The 14382-nt window shown below is 52.5% G+C and overlaps 1 protein-coding gene across 1 annotated transcript; it reads right to left on the minus strand.

Moving 5' to 3' along the window:
* Window positions 1-191: 191 nt before the first annotated feature.
* Window positions 192-11556, minus strand: Znf783 (zinc finger protein 783). The gene is made up of 7 exons (XM_047560565.1): window positions 11316-11556; window positions 7801-8199; window positions 7590-7716; window positions 7310-7438; window positions 5401-5529; window positions 4247-4357; window positions 192-3091 (listed from the first exon to the last, which is right to left on the minus strand). Exons 1-7 carry the CDS (start codon window positions 11337-11339, stop codon window positions 2256-2258), a joined length of 1755 nt encoding a protein of 584 aa, XP_047416521.1. The 5' UTR covers window positions 11340-11556; the 3' UTR covers window positions 192-2255.
* Between the last annotated feature and the right edge of the window lie 2826 nt (window positions 11557-14382).

Here is a 14382-nt window from a genome sequence, read left to right on the forward strand (position 1 = left end):
CCCCCATTGGCTGGCGGGAAGCTCGGCCGCAGCGCGCGGGGGCTTCTGCACGGCTGCAGGTGTGTGCGCGGGGTGCGGGGGCTGCCCTTCCCAGGGCCAGCGACCCACGGCGTCGCCAACTGACTGACCAGAGCGGCCGCTCACCGCCTGCAAAACAGAAACCAGGTCACGGGCAGCATCATTTATGGCAACATGTTTATTAAGCACCGACTAAAGCAAGAGACTGCCACCTTCACAGTTTGTAAGGAGTCTTCGCGGCCCAACCACTTCTTTTACAAATGAGGACGTTGAGGTCCAGAGCTGGGAGTCTAGGACCCAACCAAGGCTCCACCTCCCGGTTGTGGGGCACGGTTGGGCTGCTGCAACCTAAGGAGCATTCTTTGAACACGTCCTCCTGAGTGACAGGGCAAACCCAATACGCCTAGCCCAGAGTTGAGCACTGAATGCTTTGAAAATATGGGAAAGACACCTGTGCCTTGCAAGTGAGCGCCTGCATTTACGGAGGGCATTTAGCACTTATAAAGCAGGCCTAGGACTGAGCAAAACTGAGCTCTGAGGTATCACCAGAATACCTGAGATGAGCTCTTGTAGCTGAGGGTTAAGCTCTGCGCAGCTACACTTGCATCACAGCCTGTGTGCTTGCTGACAGCTGCCTCTGGGGCTGGGGTCCAGACAAGCAGGAACCACACGCAGAGACGGCTGGTGCCTCTTCAGGATCCTGACTAACCTGTCAAACTCTTTTCCTTCCCTCGCCCTAAGGATGACAGCAACGTTACTATCCGATCCCAGCTCTGTTCAGGACTTTGGAAAGGGAGTGAGGGCAGCAGGAAATGGCACAGCCAGGACCCCAGCACCCAAGGTGGTGTGACCGAGTATGAGAAACCAGGCGTCTTCACCACTTCTCTGTGCAGCTTGACACTATCATCTGAACGCGCTCAGTGTGAACCGATGCTTTGGGAAAAGGGTGCCCAGATCACCAGCCTAGTGGGATGGTCTAATCTCTAACTGGAACCTTCACTCTCCAGAAAAGAGGGGTCCTTCCTGGGGGGTTCTGCCTGAGGGAACTGCAGGAAATCACTGAAGAAAAAGGAGGCCCTAAACTTGAAACTAAGACCACCACCAAGCTTCTTACTTGTTCAGTCTCTAAATTCAGGCCAACAGCTCCAAGGTGGGGTGATGCACTGGAGCTGTCACCCTCTGACACACAAGGAATGTGAGCCTAGAGTTGGCTGAAGGCTTCCCAACCTCCTAACCCAACTCAGCCCCAGAGCCCAGATTCTTTACCAGGAGAAAGGAGTCGTGGAGACAAGTCCTGCCAGGCTACCCAGTTTCTGTCAGTCTTCCCTTGGGGAAGGTCTTCTTGGGCTCACTCTGCAGCACCTCAAGGCATCTTCTGGGGTCCAGTCAATGGGTCATGCACACCCATGAATTCTGAGACCTTAGCGGGGAGACCATCCACTCCTGGCTTCCTTTCTCCTCTTGACTGATAGCAAAAGTAAACAGCAGATAAGACTGCTCTGTAAGGGAGACTCCAAACACTGGGAGTCACCCTGAGCTGAGAAACATACCTGGAGAGAAGCTTGGCTTCTAGGACAGCAGCCAAACCTTCCCCATCAAAGCCCATAGGTCCAGACTGAGCACCTCTTCCTGCCCTGCCAGCCCCACACAGAAGGTGGCAGAAGACTTCCGGCCCTCAGGAGTTCTTGGTCCTCTTTGCAACTACACACAACACTTACAAAAGCACTAGAAAGTCTCCATACAAAGGGAAAAAAGTCTCAAGGTAACAAAAGTACAAAATGCAAATTTCCAGCGTTGGGTCTTCTGTCCTCTCTGCCGTTTCTCAAGTGGACCACAGACAGATCTCTGTGCAGTCAGTCCAGTGCCCGAGGTCTCTATGGCCCGTCCTGAAAGGACCACAATCTCTGATCATCTTGACTATAGCACCAGTCAAAAGCCACACCAAAAACTGGTGTTCCTTAAGTCTTCAGGGATCTTTTGCAAGTCAGGAATGTAGAAAAAACAGCTAAGAGTGACACACTTAGGAAAGAGAAAACAGAGGCACTTTGTCACACATATATGCTGTCATCAAAAGGGCCACTGCTTTCCACATGAATAAGGGGAAAAAACAACTCTCTCCAAGTCATCCCAGAATAAGGGACCAGCATCAGGCACAAGGAAAGGTCCCAAGAGACAGAGCACAGGTCCTGCCAGGGATGCAGGTGGGCCAGAGGGTGCCCTGGCAGGCTCCTGCCTGGTCAGCCCTCCTCTGCATGGCTGTGACCCTGCGGGGGTGAGCACCCCTGGCCTGTGGAGGGCACAGGGAAATGCAGGCCCCCCCGATGCCGGGCATGAGTCTGCATGTGCACAGCCAGGTGGTGGTTTCGGTTGAAGGCCCGGCCACACTGGGGGCATTGGTAGGGCCGCTCGCCAGTGTGGATGCGCTGGTGACGGAAGAGGTCCGAGGGCCGGCGGAAGGCCTTGCCACAATAGGGACAGGCAGGCCAGCCCTGATTGTGGCCCGTGTGCAGGCGCTGGTGAAGCAGCAGGCTCTTCCGCTGCTGGAAAAACCTCAGGCACTCACTGCAGTGGTAAACCTTGGTGGCTGCTGGCCTCCGCCCCAGGAAGGTATGGCCTGCCAGGGAGCGGGGCCCCCCGCGATCCTCAGGGAGCCAGCGGATGACAGGGCCAGGCACTACCACTTCCCCGGGCTCCAGTGTGGAGTGGTCATCCCCCCACCCGGTGGGTGAGCCACCCAGAGCTTCCCTCTGCTCCTCTTCCACGTGAGTCCGTTGATGGATGGTCAAGTTAATCTTCAAGCGGAAGCTCTGCCCACAGTCAGGACAGGGGAAGGTCCGTTCCCGCCGGCGAGGGAGGACACGGGGTGTCTCCCCAATGGCTCCTGGTGGCCGGGGCTCCCCTGCCCGCACCCTTGGCATCCCCTGGGCATGATGCCGCCTAGGGCCTCCAGTCCTATTCCTGTGCCCTTTGGGTATTCTACACTTGGTCCGGCTTGGAGACCCCAGGAGGAGCTGCTCAGGCATCATCTCTTCCTCGGACTGAGCTTCTGTCTTGAGGGCCATGCCACCACCACCTGGCAAAGGAATCTATGTTGGTTCCAAAAGGACCACACAGTTCTTCCAGGTCACCCTACCCAGGGCTTGCTTCCAGGCTGCCACTCCCGCATCCCCTGAATCCTTTCTCTTCCAAGTGCTCACAGGGCCTCACCAGGCAGGCACTGCCCTGTCTCTGTCATTCAGTCCTGTTTGCTATCTTACTCCTCACTCCTGGGGGCTGAGCTAGGGAACCAGGAGAGAGGAAAGTAAGCCACAAAAAACAGCTGCCAGATAGCCCGTGGGGTCAGAGCACAGACTGGTGGGAGACAGGTGGGTGGGAAGGTGGAGGAGAGCCCTAGGCAGTGAGACACTTGGCCAAGGTAGAGGAGTAGGCAGGACCCTAAGAGTTCTGATGTCTGTAGTTATGGTCCATGAAGGACAAGGAACACATGGGCCCCAATTACCTCCAGACCAGGGGAGAGGCCCCTGCAGCCCAGAGAAGGCCAGTGACTCAACCTCACATAGGGTCACTCATCCACATAACAAATGGGCTCATACCCTGCTCTCAGAGCACCCTGTGGGGCAGCCTATGTTTCTGCCTGGGTCTCAATGCAGGTCTCCCCTGACTCAGGTAGGACTGAGGCAGGAGCTGCCAGGAAAACAGTGAAAAGTTCACACCGAGGCAGCAACAGTGGTCAGAGACGGGTCAAGACCTAAGACTGAAGTCTTCGCAGATGGCTTTCAAAAGTCCCTAGTGCAAGAAAACAAGGTTCCTGGCCCTGTGCCCTCAGACTCCGGCAGAGGGACTTAAATTTAAATTGTAGGCCAATACATGCCAAGTCCAAAACACCAAAGGCTGAGAGCCTGGGTCACCTCAAAGGGTTGCTGTGAGGCTGGAACCAAAGTGGAATGACTTTTCGGTCACCATCAGACCATAGCCTGGTGGCTTGCAGCCTATTTTCCAGCAGTACCTTCCCAGCCAGGTCAGACCACAAGGGAGAAGACTAGGACCACAGGCTGACCTGGGCCCTGCAGCCCACAGGGTCACACCTGGGGAGGGAAGAAGGAAGGAAGCCTCAGGACGGACGAAGCCCCTCATCAGGTCCCATCACCAGACCTTGCTACTCCCAAAGGGCCCTCTGAGCTCTGTGTGGCTCTGCCATGGTGACAGGTGCCCTTCTCCTTTTACTCACCTGGCCCCAGACTGGACATGATGTCCCTGGGAGGGGAAGCTGGTGACTCCCCCTCTGAAGATTCTCCCTCCTGTTTAACTGAGGACAAAATGCTGGTGGTTGCTGGAGACCCTGTGAGAGAGAGAATCCCATGGGGACTTTCCTGACATGGGGTTCCTGCAGAGAGACAAGGCCATCTCTTCAGCAGGCCTGCCAGGAATAGGGGCCCCCAGGCCTTGATCCAGATGACTTCAGAGCTAACAAGAGAGGTAGGAAGGCCACACCCACAATCCCCATGCAAGCTTAGGCTCACAACTTGTCCCTCTGCAACTGTCACCCTGATAGTCCTCAAAAGGAAAGAGGGTTTGGGGAGGCCTCAGCAGAGTCTCAGGTCTGCAATGGGCAGGGATACTGTCCTCCTATATGTAAGAAGGTCCCACCTGACTGATTCCATGAGCTGAGCCCAAACTTCTACACTGGCCAGGAAGGAGCACCTAGGGAAGGAAGGGGATTTCACTTCCACCTGCAGAAGGTCACACTCAGTGGGGGAGATACAAAGGAACCACGGGGAACAGGCAACACACGAAGCTGGGCCAGCAGCAAGAAGAAGAATAGGGAGGAGGAGCCAGAGTAGCCAGTGTGCGCTGAGACAGAAAGCGAGACTCGGGATTAGAGGCCCAATGCTCTGCACAGTGTCCTCTGAGTTAACAGTTCCAGTGCAGGATGGCAGGAACTGCCTGTGAACAGAAGCAAACACAACTTGGGAGAGGTGACTAAAGCCAGCCTTCCCAGCAGTCTCCAGAAGGAGGACATTTACTGAGAACTACAACATGCATGCCATCCCAGCGCTGTGCTGGGCGTGAGACATATACTGCCCTGGAAGAAGCCCCAGGAGGCTCCATCCACATCCCTCCCCTTGCTCCAGCCAGACAAGTGTGCCCAGGCCCCCAAAAGCTCCACGCAGATGTCTTCTTGCACTGAAAATCCAAAACCTACCTTCTTTGAGGTCTAGATCAGGAGCCCCTTCCCCAGGAACCCGTGCAGCTCGGCCCAGTCATATCCCCAGCCATCTCTCCCACCGAGCTTCTAGCATGGCCTCTCAGTGCCATGTGTTTGGAACCCGTGCACTGCCAAAAGACACCATTCACGGTGCTGTCCTGGCTGTCCTCACTCACCAGTGCCCACCCTGGGTGGGGTCACTCGTGCTTCTTCGTCTTGCTGATGTTGAGGGGCCTGCCCTTCTTTTGGCTCCTCCTGGGCATGGCTGACGGGACTGGGGACCTGCTCTGGATATGGAGGGAGACCTAGGGGATGCAAACCAGTGACACTGAGCACAACATGAAGATCTCCCAGCCAGATGGCCGGGGACCCTCTGGGGAGTGTGTAAATGCAGAGTCCCAGGATCCTGGGATATCAGACCAAGCACAGAGTGTGATGATGAGGTGGCTTCACCTGTCATCCAACTGCTATATTCTCTAGAGCCTCATGTCCAGAAGGACTGCATAGTGTGATAATCCACACAGGTTTCACAGCCAGGACGTGACAGAGGGCTGCTGCTTAGGGCAGGGAGGGGAAACACAGTATTGTCTGTCCCACCAGCCATCATGGTGGCTGCTGGCCTCCCCCTCCAACCCACTCTCCATAGCATCAGGGAGCCCAAAGATGTAGTCCCTTCTTTTTTTTTTTTTGCGGTGCTGGGGATTAAACCCAGGGCCTTGTGCTTGCCTTGCAAGCACTCTACCAGCTGAGCTATGTCCCCAGCCCTGAAGTAGTCCCTTCTGAGACAACTCTTCATCCCTACACCTGTCCTCCTCACATCCAAGTCTACAGGAAATGTCTGTCAGGGCTCGCCTCCCAGCATAGTCACAACGACCCAGGTGTCACCGAGGTTGTCAAACCATGAGCTCCAAAATGAGCACATGTCCCATGTACCCCTCCCACAAGAAATGGAGCTCTGGTTTTTTGGTTTTTGTTTTTAAGGAAAATACCTATGAAGAGGATGAAATACATCAGGAGAGAGCGCAGCAGGGAGTGACTGCTAATGGGTGTAAAGTTTCTTTTGATGGGACACAAAAGTTATCAAGTTAGATTGTGGTGACAGTTGCACAACTCTGAATATACTAAAAACCACTGAATTGTGTACTTCAACAGAGGAATTCTATGCTGTATAAATTATATCTCAAAGAAGCTGCTGAAAAGCGGGAGGACACAGGCCGGGGATGTAGCTCGGTGATACAGCACTTGCCTGGCCCTGGGTTTGATCCCCAGCACCAAGAAAAAAAAGAAGAGAGAGTCACTTATAAACCAAATGGAATGCACAGACTTTGAGTTATGAGATTAGGATCCAAATACCTACTGAAAATATTGTTGAGACAACCAGGGGAAAGAGAACAAGCACCAGGCATTAGATGGTTTTTTTGTGGGTATAAAAATGGTATTATGGCTGTGTGTAGAAAAAGCAGAGACCGATGAAGCACATGTAGAAAAATCAAGATCTTGTTGGGTCTTGGCAATAATCTGGAGGTTCACTGTTCTCTCTGCTCTCGTTTATTTTTTTTTTTTATATTCAAAAACATCCCCCAGGGCTGGGGACATAGCTCAGTGGTAGAGTGCTTGCCTGGCATGTACCAGGCCCTAGGTTCAATCCCCAGCACTGCAAAAAAAAAAAAAAAAAGAGTCCCCCCAGAGGATTCTGATAAGCAATGTCACCTTTGGACACTGGCTGTGGGAGGAGTTGGCCCCCGTCCTGCTCCCAAGGGCCCATCCCACAAAGGGACTCCAGTGCCACAAGAGCCTCCTGCTGCAGGAGGAGCTGGGAAGCAGAAACGGGCAGGTGGGTACAGACAGCACTGACGACACCAACGTTACTACATGGTCACATCAGCAACACTCAGCCCTACTAATTATGGAACGTACAGGTCATACACCACAGGGCTCTAAAGAAAAGCCCTCCACCTGCCCCTGCCCAGCGTGCCCTGGAGACAGCCCACTCTGGGATGAGGGTCAGTGCTCCCTTCGCAGTTCTCGGAAAGGGAGTGAGCCTGTGGTCACTGTGCCCAGTCACTCCCTCCTGCAGCCACTCACCAGCATCCAGCCTCCTCGGACGTGCTGCCTCCTCCTCACTCCCCTTCTCCTTGCCTTGCTGGTCTTCAGGACAAGGCTCCTCTCCCCTCTCTATCCTGGTGAGGATGTCGGGTTTGGAGATGGCATAATCTACGCACAGAACAGGGATAGGATGGGTAAAGAGCTGGGTCCCAGATACCCACGGACAGGCCCTGTTGCCCCAAAAAAGAAGCAAAGCAAAGATGCAGACTGCAGGAGGTCAACCCGGAATGGAGGCCCAGATCCTCCTACACACCCTTACCCAGGGAGACCAGCGTCTCGTAGTTGCCCCTCATCACGTGCTTGTAGAGCTCCTTCTGCCAGTCCTCCAGCTTGCCCCACTCGGGCTGGGAGAAGTACACGGCCACATCATCAAAGGTCACGGGCACCTGGAACCACAGTGTCACACTCGCTCACCCACACTTACAGGCACAGCCCCCAGTGCTCCCCACTCCAGGGTACCCAAAGGCTACCTTAGGGACCTCCCCCTTGCTGCCAGGTGGCAGCCGCAGGATCCAGAAGTTCCTGTTGCGCAGCAGGTTCTCCACATTCTCCAGCCGCCGCTGCAGCAGCCCGTACTCCTGCAGCAGGGTCCCCAGCACGGCCCACTTGCCCTCCAGCTGGTTGCCAAACTCCACGGTCGTCTTCTCGCAGTCAGCCAGCTTCTTCTCGGCTGCCCCGGTGCGTCCCTCCAGAGCCAGCAATCGGGCCAGGCAGGAATCCACCTTCTTCTCCAAGGCCTGAATGGCAGCCACCACGGTCCACAGCGTGATCTCTGTGGAGTAGAGGTACGAGTTCTTCTCAGCAGCTAGCTGGGGCGATGGAGGTGTTGGAGGCCTCTGGTCCTCTACTGGCTTGTCCCTCTCTGGAACCTGCTCAAAACAAGAGAAGAGAGAGATATTACCAAAATTATACAATCAAAATTTCCAACTCAGAACTTGGAATGACTCCTGCTCCAGTGCAGCTCCTGGAGACCCTGCCGGCCAGAGAGCTGGAAGAAAGGAGCCAGGATGTCAAGTAGGAGTCCAGTTCTGGTAACTGGAGATGGTGGCTGAACCAGGGTATTGGCAGGTGGCAAAGAGGAGGAAAAATGGCCATCTACAATCTCGGGTGACTCCCCTTCTTGGGGTGTTTCTCCTGAGAATGAAGGGACAAGGCTGGTTGCACAAGAACATGAGCCCAAGGAGCTCACAAGCCACAACCACACACTGAGTGACTTTAGGAAAGGTTTTTCAAATTAATTTCCACATCTAGAAAATAGAATGTCTAGAACAATAGTGTATACATAATAGCATTTTGAAAAAACAATGAGACAATCTTTTGTTCGTGTAATGTGTTGCACATAAACAATAGTGTGAGTCCTACGTTGTTGGGGCTGAGACGGTGATAATAGCTACAGACTGAATATCTATGTCTCCCCCAGATCTGCATGCTGAAGCACTAATCTCCAATATGATGGCATGTGAAGGTAGGGTGTTTGGGAGGTACACAGATGGGTGGAATAGGACTGGTGCCCTTAAAGGAAGAGACGTGAGAGCAATGAGAGCTTTCTCCATAGTGAGGCTCTGTTGAGAAGGTGGCCAACTGCAAACCAGGAAGAGGCCTCACCAGACACCAAACTGGTGGCACTCTGATCTTGGACTTCCAGCGTCCAGAACCATGAGGAGGAAAACTTCTGTTTAAGCTACCAGTCTGTTATACTTTGTTATAGTAGCTGGCTAATAACAATGATGTTGATGATGGCCATGCTCTGGCTCAGGAACACCCTAGGAAATAGTCGCATTGCCTTTTCTTCCTCCACCTTTTATTCCATCATCTTTCAGCAGTTTGGAAAAAAGCTTCTGAGGGCGTCAACTTAGCTGGAAGTCTGATGTGGAAGCCCTCACTGAACATGTGCAATGCCCCAGTCCTGGTTCATGTTGCTAAGAGCCTTCTGGACAGACAGACTGACACCTTGACCCTTTCATGGTTAGATCAACATCTAACCCCATTTGGTTGACTGCTGAAATTATCTCAGATCCACCCACTTTTCTCCTCCTCCACCACCACTGCCACGCCCCACCGCCTCACAGCCTGGGCCACTGCAATCCCACCCACCTGATTTCCCCTCTTCAACCTTGTCCTACACAATACATGTTCCACACTGTAGTCAGTAATCTTTTAAAACACAAACTAGACTATTTTGGTCCTTGCTTCAAACTCGCCAGTACTCCCAGCACACGGAGGTAACATCTGAACATCTTCATACCCAGCCAGCTCGTGGCACCTGACACATTCCATCATTGCTGCACTTGGGCCACGTGGCTCCCATGGCTGGGATGCAGCTGGCTCTCCTCCACCTTCTCCTGGGCTTTCCCATGCAACTCGCTAGGCCTGGTTCCCCTCACCTTTGAGGTTCCAGGTTTAAGCGCCACTTCACAGAGCCTTTCCCCAAGCGCTGCACTGACCCAAAGCCCATTAGCCCCTTCCTTCACCGCGCTAATAATGTGGACTCATCACCTGCCTTAGGTTTGTTTCCCCCATGTGAACATAGCCCTCCAAGGGTGTGTGTCATTACCACTGTGATCCCTGCTTTGTAGAGTGCCTCACCCACAGAAAATGCTTTTTAACTATTTATTGAATAAGTTAATAATGGAACAATGCATTCCTTCAGTAACAATAAGTGAACACCTATCATAGTAAATGTACAAAGGGAGGGAGTTGCACAAAAAATTGATGTTTCTTCTTTCTCCAGGAGAAAAATTCTGTATAGAAATGCAGCTGGCCCTCTGTATCTGTGGTTCCACATCCAAGGATTTGACAAAGCCAAATAAAACACTTGGAAAGAAAAAATTAGAATATGTCCATACTTTTTCCTTGTCGTTATTCCCTAAACAACAGAGCATAACAATTTACACAGCATTTCCCTTGTATTAGGAATTACAGGCAATCTAATTCCCTTGTATTAGGAATTACAGGTGATTTAGAGGATTGCTGTAGGTTATATGCAAATATTATGCTATTTCATGGCTACCAAGAGTTGAGTCTTAACAATGTAACAGGATGGGCTAACAAAGAGTCTGGGCAAATCTGTCCTGCTGCGAAGCTTCTTGGGCTCTCAGGTGCTGCAAGATGGCTGAGGGAAAGGTGTAGGTGAATAGGAAAGGCCAAGCAGTACTGAAGGTGGCCAGGCCAGGCGGGGCTGACAGGTCTTCTAGGGATTCTCTAAGAACAGGGTCATAAAACTGCAGTCCCCAGCCTGCTCTCTATTGCACTCAAACCCAGCAACAGGGAGAAAGTTCTCCTTAGGAGCACCCAGGAAAATGAAGGTCTCAGAAACTTGGCCAAGCTGTATCCGTAGTAGACATAACATAACTTAGTACTACATAAACGTCCTTTTCTAGTATGTCAAGGTGACCAAAGGGCTATTTTCTCTGAATTGGCCGTGCTGCACACTTCAAGCCAGCATTCTAAAACTATAAAAACCATCGTTCTTAAAAAGGAATGAAAACCTGTTGTAAACAGTAGCCAGTATCCTTCCTTCAGTAGAATCTGGTGGGACACTAGATACCCACCGGCCAGGTCCAGCCCGGCTCGACAGGACAGGGTAAGTGCGCAACCTCGGGCCAGCGCGTCTAGTCCCGGCCTCGGCCACCCACCCTCCCTGCCAGCTCGGGCCACAGGCCCCAAAAGGGACAATGGACGAGGGCACAGCTCCGCGGTTCACTCGCAGAGTCGGTGGCCGTGTCCAGGCGGGACTCCGGCGCCCGGCCTCGCAGGGGCCTGGAGCGGCAGGTCGCGGGCCGCGCGCCGTCGGGGCCCCGCGCGCGGGGCCTGGCGCTGGGCCGCCGGGTCGGTGGCCTGCAGGCGGCCGCGGGTGGCGGGGCCTAGCCACGGGGGCGGACCGGGGCTGCAGTGCCCCCCGCGGCCGGGCGTGCCGGGACCCTCGCGCAGGCCACGCGGCCGCGGCGGCCCTGCCTGGGCGGCGTCCGCCAGCCGGGGCGCTTACCCGCGCGGGCGCCGCTTCGGCCATGGCGGCCCGCGTCCTCGCTGGGCTGCGCTCCTCGGGCCGGCCTGGGGGGCCTGGCGCGGGCAGCGGCGGCGGAGCGGGAGCCGCCCAGCCCCGGAGCTCCTGCCGGGCGGCCGCGAGCTGCGTCCTGAGCCACGTGCCCCGGGGGCCCTTTAAAAAAGAGCTGCGCCTGGCGGCCGCGCCCGAGGGCGCGCACAGCGCCCCCTGCAGCCCGTAGGACCGCACGCCCCTCGGGCCCCCAGGCGGCCGCCGCCCCGCACCGCCCCGCGCGGCCTCCGCGGAGGAAGCGCGCGGGAAAGTTCAACGCTTGGGCCGAGCACCTGCAGGGGGAGGAGGAGCGGCCGCGCCCGCAGTGCAGGACGGACCAGGACTTGCTGTCTCAGCGCCTCCAACCGACGAGACGGACTTTCCTTAGATTGAGCAAAGTAGGTTTTTAAGGTGTTTGAACTTCCTTTTATCATTTCATTAAGTGAAAAGAAAAAAAAAAAAAAAGGGAAGCCTCTCCTCCCCCAGTCCTGTCCTGTAGGAGTTCACCTTCTCCGTATTTTTCTTATTTTTTTAATGTTGATAGACCTTTATTTTACTCACTTGTTAATAAGTGGTGCTGAGAATCAAACCCAGTGCCTCAGTGTGCTAGGCAAGCGCTCCACCACCGCCACGACCGCAGCCCACCTCGCCTGTTTCTGGGTCTTTCTTCATTCACCCTGGGACCCACCAGGCCAGCAGGTGTCTGGTGTGCCTGAAGCCCCTCTCTGCACCCAGCCTGGCCCTGCCGTCGCTCCCACCTGGGGATCCCGTTAGCCTTGGCTGCAGGCCAGGATCACAGCAAGTTCATGGAGCATCGGTTGAGGCCCCACTCCACCGGCCCATTTTCTTCCTCTGCCACGGGAGAGCCTTGCTCTGAAACACCAGAATTAACCCCGCAGATAGAGTCACGTGTTCTACGTGCAGCTCAGGGTTTTTCCTCCCTGCTTTTTCTGCATCTTCTGTTCCTCTTAATTAAGGTCTTTTGTCAAACAAGTCTGCAAACTCTTTCTGCTATAAACTATTTCAAGGCTTCTTTGTATGTTTCGATTTGTTTTTTGAGGGAGGCAGAAAATTATTTCCCCCCAATATTTTATTCTAACGTAAGTGTGGTCAGTTAACATAGTAAGTACATAAAGAAACATCCTCTCTACAATGCACCCCTAGAATTTGGGGCTAGGAGTGTTACTTTAAGGAAACAAAGTTCAAATCAAAGTATTATTCACTTTGGAGTTCTTTTTTTGTTGTTATTGTAGATGGACACAATACCTTTATTTTATTTGAAAGCAAATGAAAGAGAATACAAAAAGAAAAAAAAGGGGATAGACCTCAACGGAGCAGCGATGCTTTATGAAGCAGCGAGGGCACATTTTCAAGAGGGAAAATGGCAATGGGCTAAAACAAGGGTTCAGCAGGGCCAGGTCATGGAAGGAGTTGGTCACTTACTTTGGGCAGGCTTATTTTCGGTGAGCAGGAGGATTTTGGCAGATAAAGGAGATTGTGGCAGGTCAGATTCAGGAGCTCCCTTTTCCCCTGAGGGGTTTTGTAAGTCTCCATTTCCTTATTAATTATTTTATTTATTGTGCTGGGGATTGAACCCAGGGCCTTGTGCATATGAGGCAAACACTCTACCTACTGAGTCATATCCCCAGTCCTATTTAATTTTTTTTTATATGGTGCTGATAGTCAAACCCAGTACCTCACATATGCTAGGCAAGTGCTCTACTGCTAAGCTACAACCCAGCCCCATTTTGGAAATATTTGTTAATCCCATCTAAAAGACAAATTGTGAAGACATTAAGAACTTCACCAGGATCTCATCAAGGATCAGTGCAATAAAGATTATAAAATGCTGGTAAATTATCACATTATAAAATAATAATGGCTGGGATCGTGGCTCAGTGGTAGAGTGCTTACCTTGCACTGGGTTCGACTCTCCGCACCACAAAAAATGAATAAAATAAAGGTATTGTTTCCATTTACAACTAAAAATAATTTTAAAAAATAATGTTCAATGCAGTCTAGAATATGGATTAGAGAGGAAGAAAATGTTAATATTTAATGAGCTCTACTGAGGAAAGTGTGTTATAATTTTGGCAGCTGGTCTTAGTATCTTAGAAAGTTCCTCTAAGTCAGGGGTACTCAAATGTCAGTGTGCTTCCAGTTTGCCCTGGGTGCATGTTAAAAGAGATTGTTGGGCACAGACCTCAGTATTTCTAGGTCTGAGGCTGGAATGGGTGGGAATGGTGAGGATTTACAGTTCCCAGGAGATGGTTTACTGAGCCAGGGGTCATAGTTTGAGGATGAGTGCCCTTTTTATCAGCTCCCAAAGCCGCCTTCACTCCCATGCTGATTTTATAAATTTATTTTTAAAAGACACACTTTGTACCATAATGTAGTTTCCAGATGTCAGACCAGGTGTAGCCTTGATATAAATTAAATTACCTTCATTCTTAATTTTTTTTAAAAATGTTTTTTTAGTTGTCAATGGACCTGTATTTGTTTATATGCGGTACTTAGAATCAAACCCAGTGCCTCTACCACTAAGCTACAACCCCAGCCCCCAATCTGTCTCTTATGGGGTTGAATTTTTTTAAATCCATTGGCCAGGCCTGGGTACCTCTTAGGTGAACTGACAACACTTGGCCTTTTCAAGTGGAGGCCAAGACCCAGAACTCTAGCAGGGGTGACTACCAGCAAGATGCAGTCATCAAGGTCTGAGGGTCACCAGTCACACCTAGGATCAGAGTGGGGCCAGGCTGCTCAATGCTATTGTCCCAGGAAGAGGTAGGGGCAGCTCACAGAGAATTCCCAAGGCCCTCCTTGACATACAGTCCAGGCCTGTCACTGCAGTCAGGAAGCGGTCACACAAAGAATGATAAAGGTGCTAGCAGGGGAAGCAATAGCAAAGGGAGACTGGAAGAATAAGCAAGCCTCCCTTCTTCCATCATAGAACTCTGCCTGCCTGCTCTGTGATGCCCACTACGCTTGTTCATTCCACCAACATTTGATGAGCACCTCG

Source organism: Sciurus carolinensis, chromosome 8 (assembly GCF_902686445.1).
Source record: "Sciurus carolinensis chromosome 8, mSciCar1.2, whole genome shotgun sequence".
NCBI lineage: Eukaryota > Metazoa > Chordata > Mammalia > Rodentia > Sciuridae > Sciurus > Sciurus carolinensis.

Bases quoted from the DNA above. Each gene is read 5' to 3' on its own strand.
- Znf783 (XM_047560565.1), bottom strand. From the start codon at position 11,339: ATGGCCGAAGCGGCGCCCGCGCGG. The intron at 4,358-5,400 runs GTGAGTGAGGAC...TCTCTCTCACAG, and splicing joins CCCACCCAGGGTGGGCACTG to GGTCTCCAGCAACCACCAGC. The intron at 3,092-4,246 runs GTGAGTAAAAGG...TTCCTTTGCCAG, and splicing joins CATGTCCAGTCTGGGGCCAG to GTGGTGGTGGCATGGCCCTC.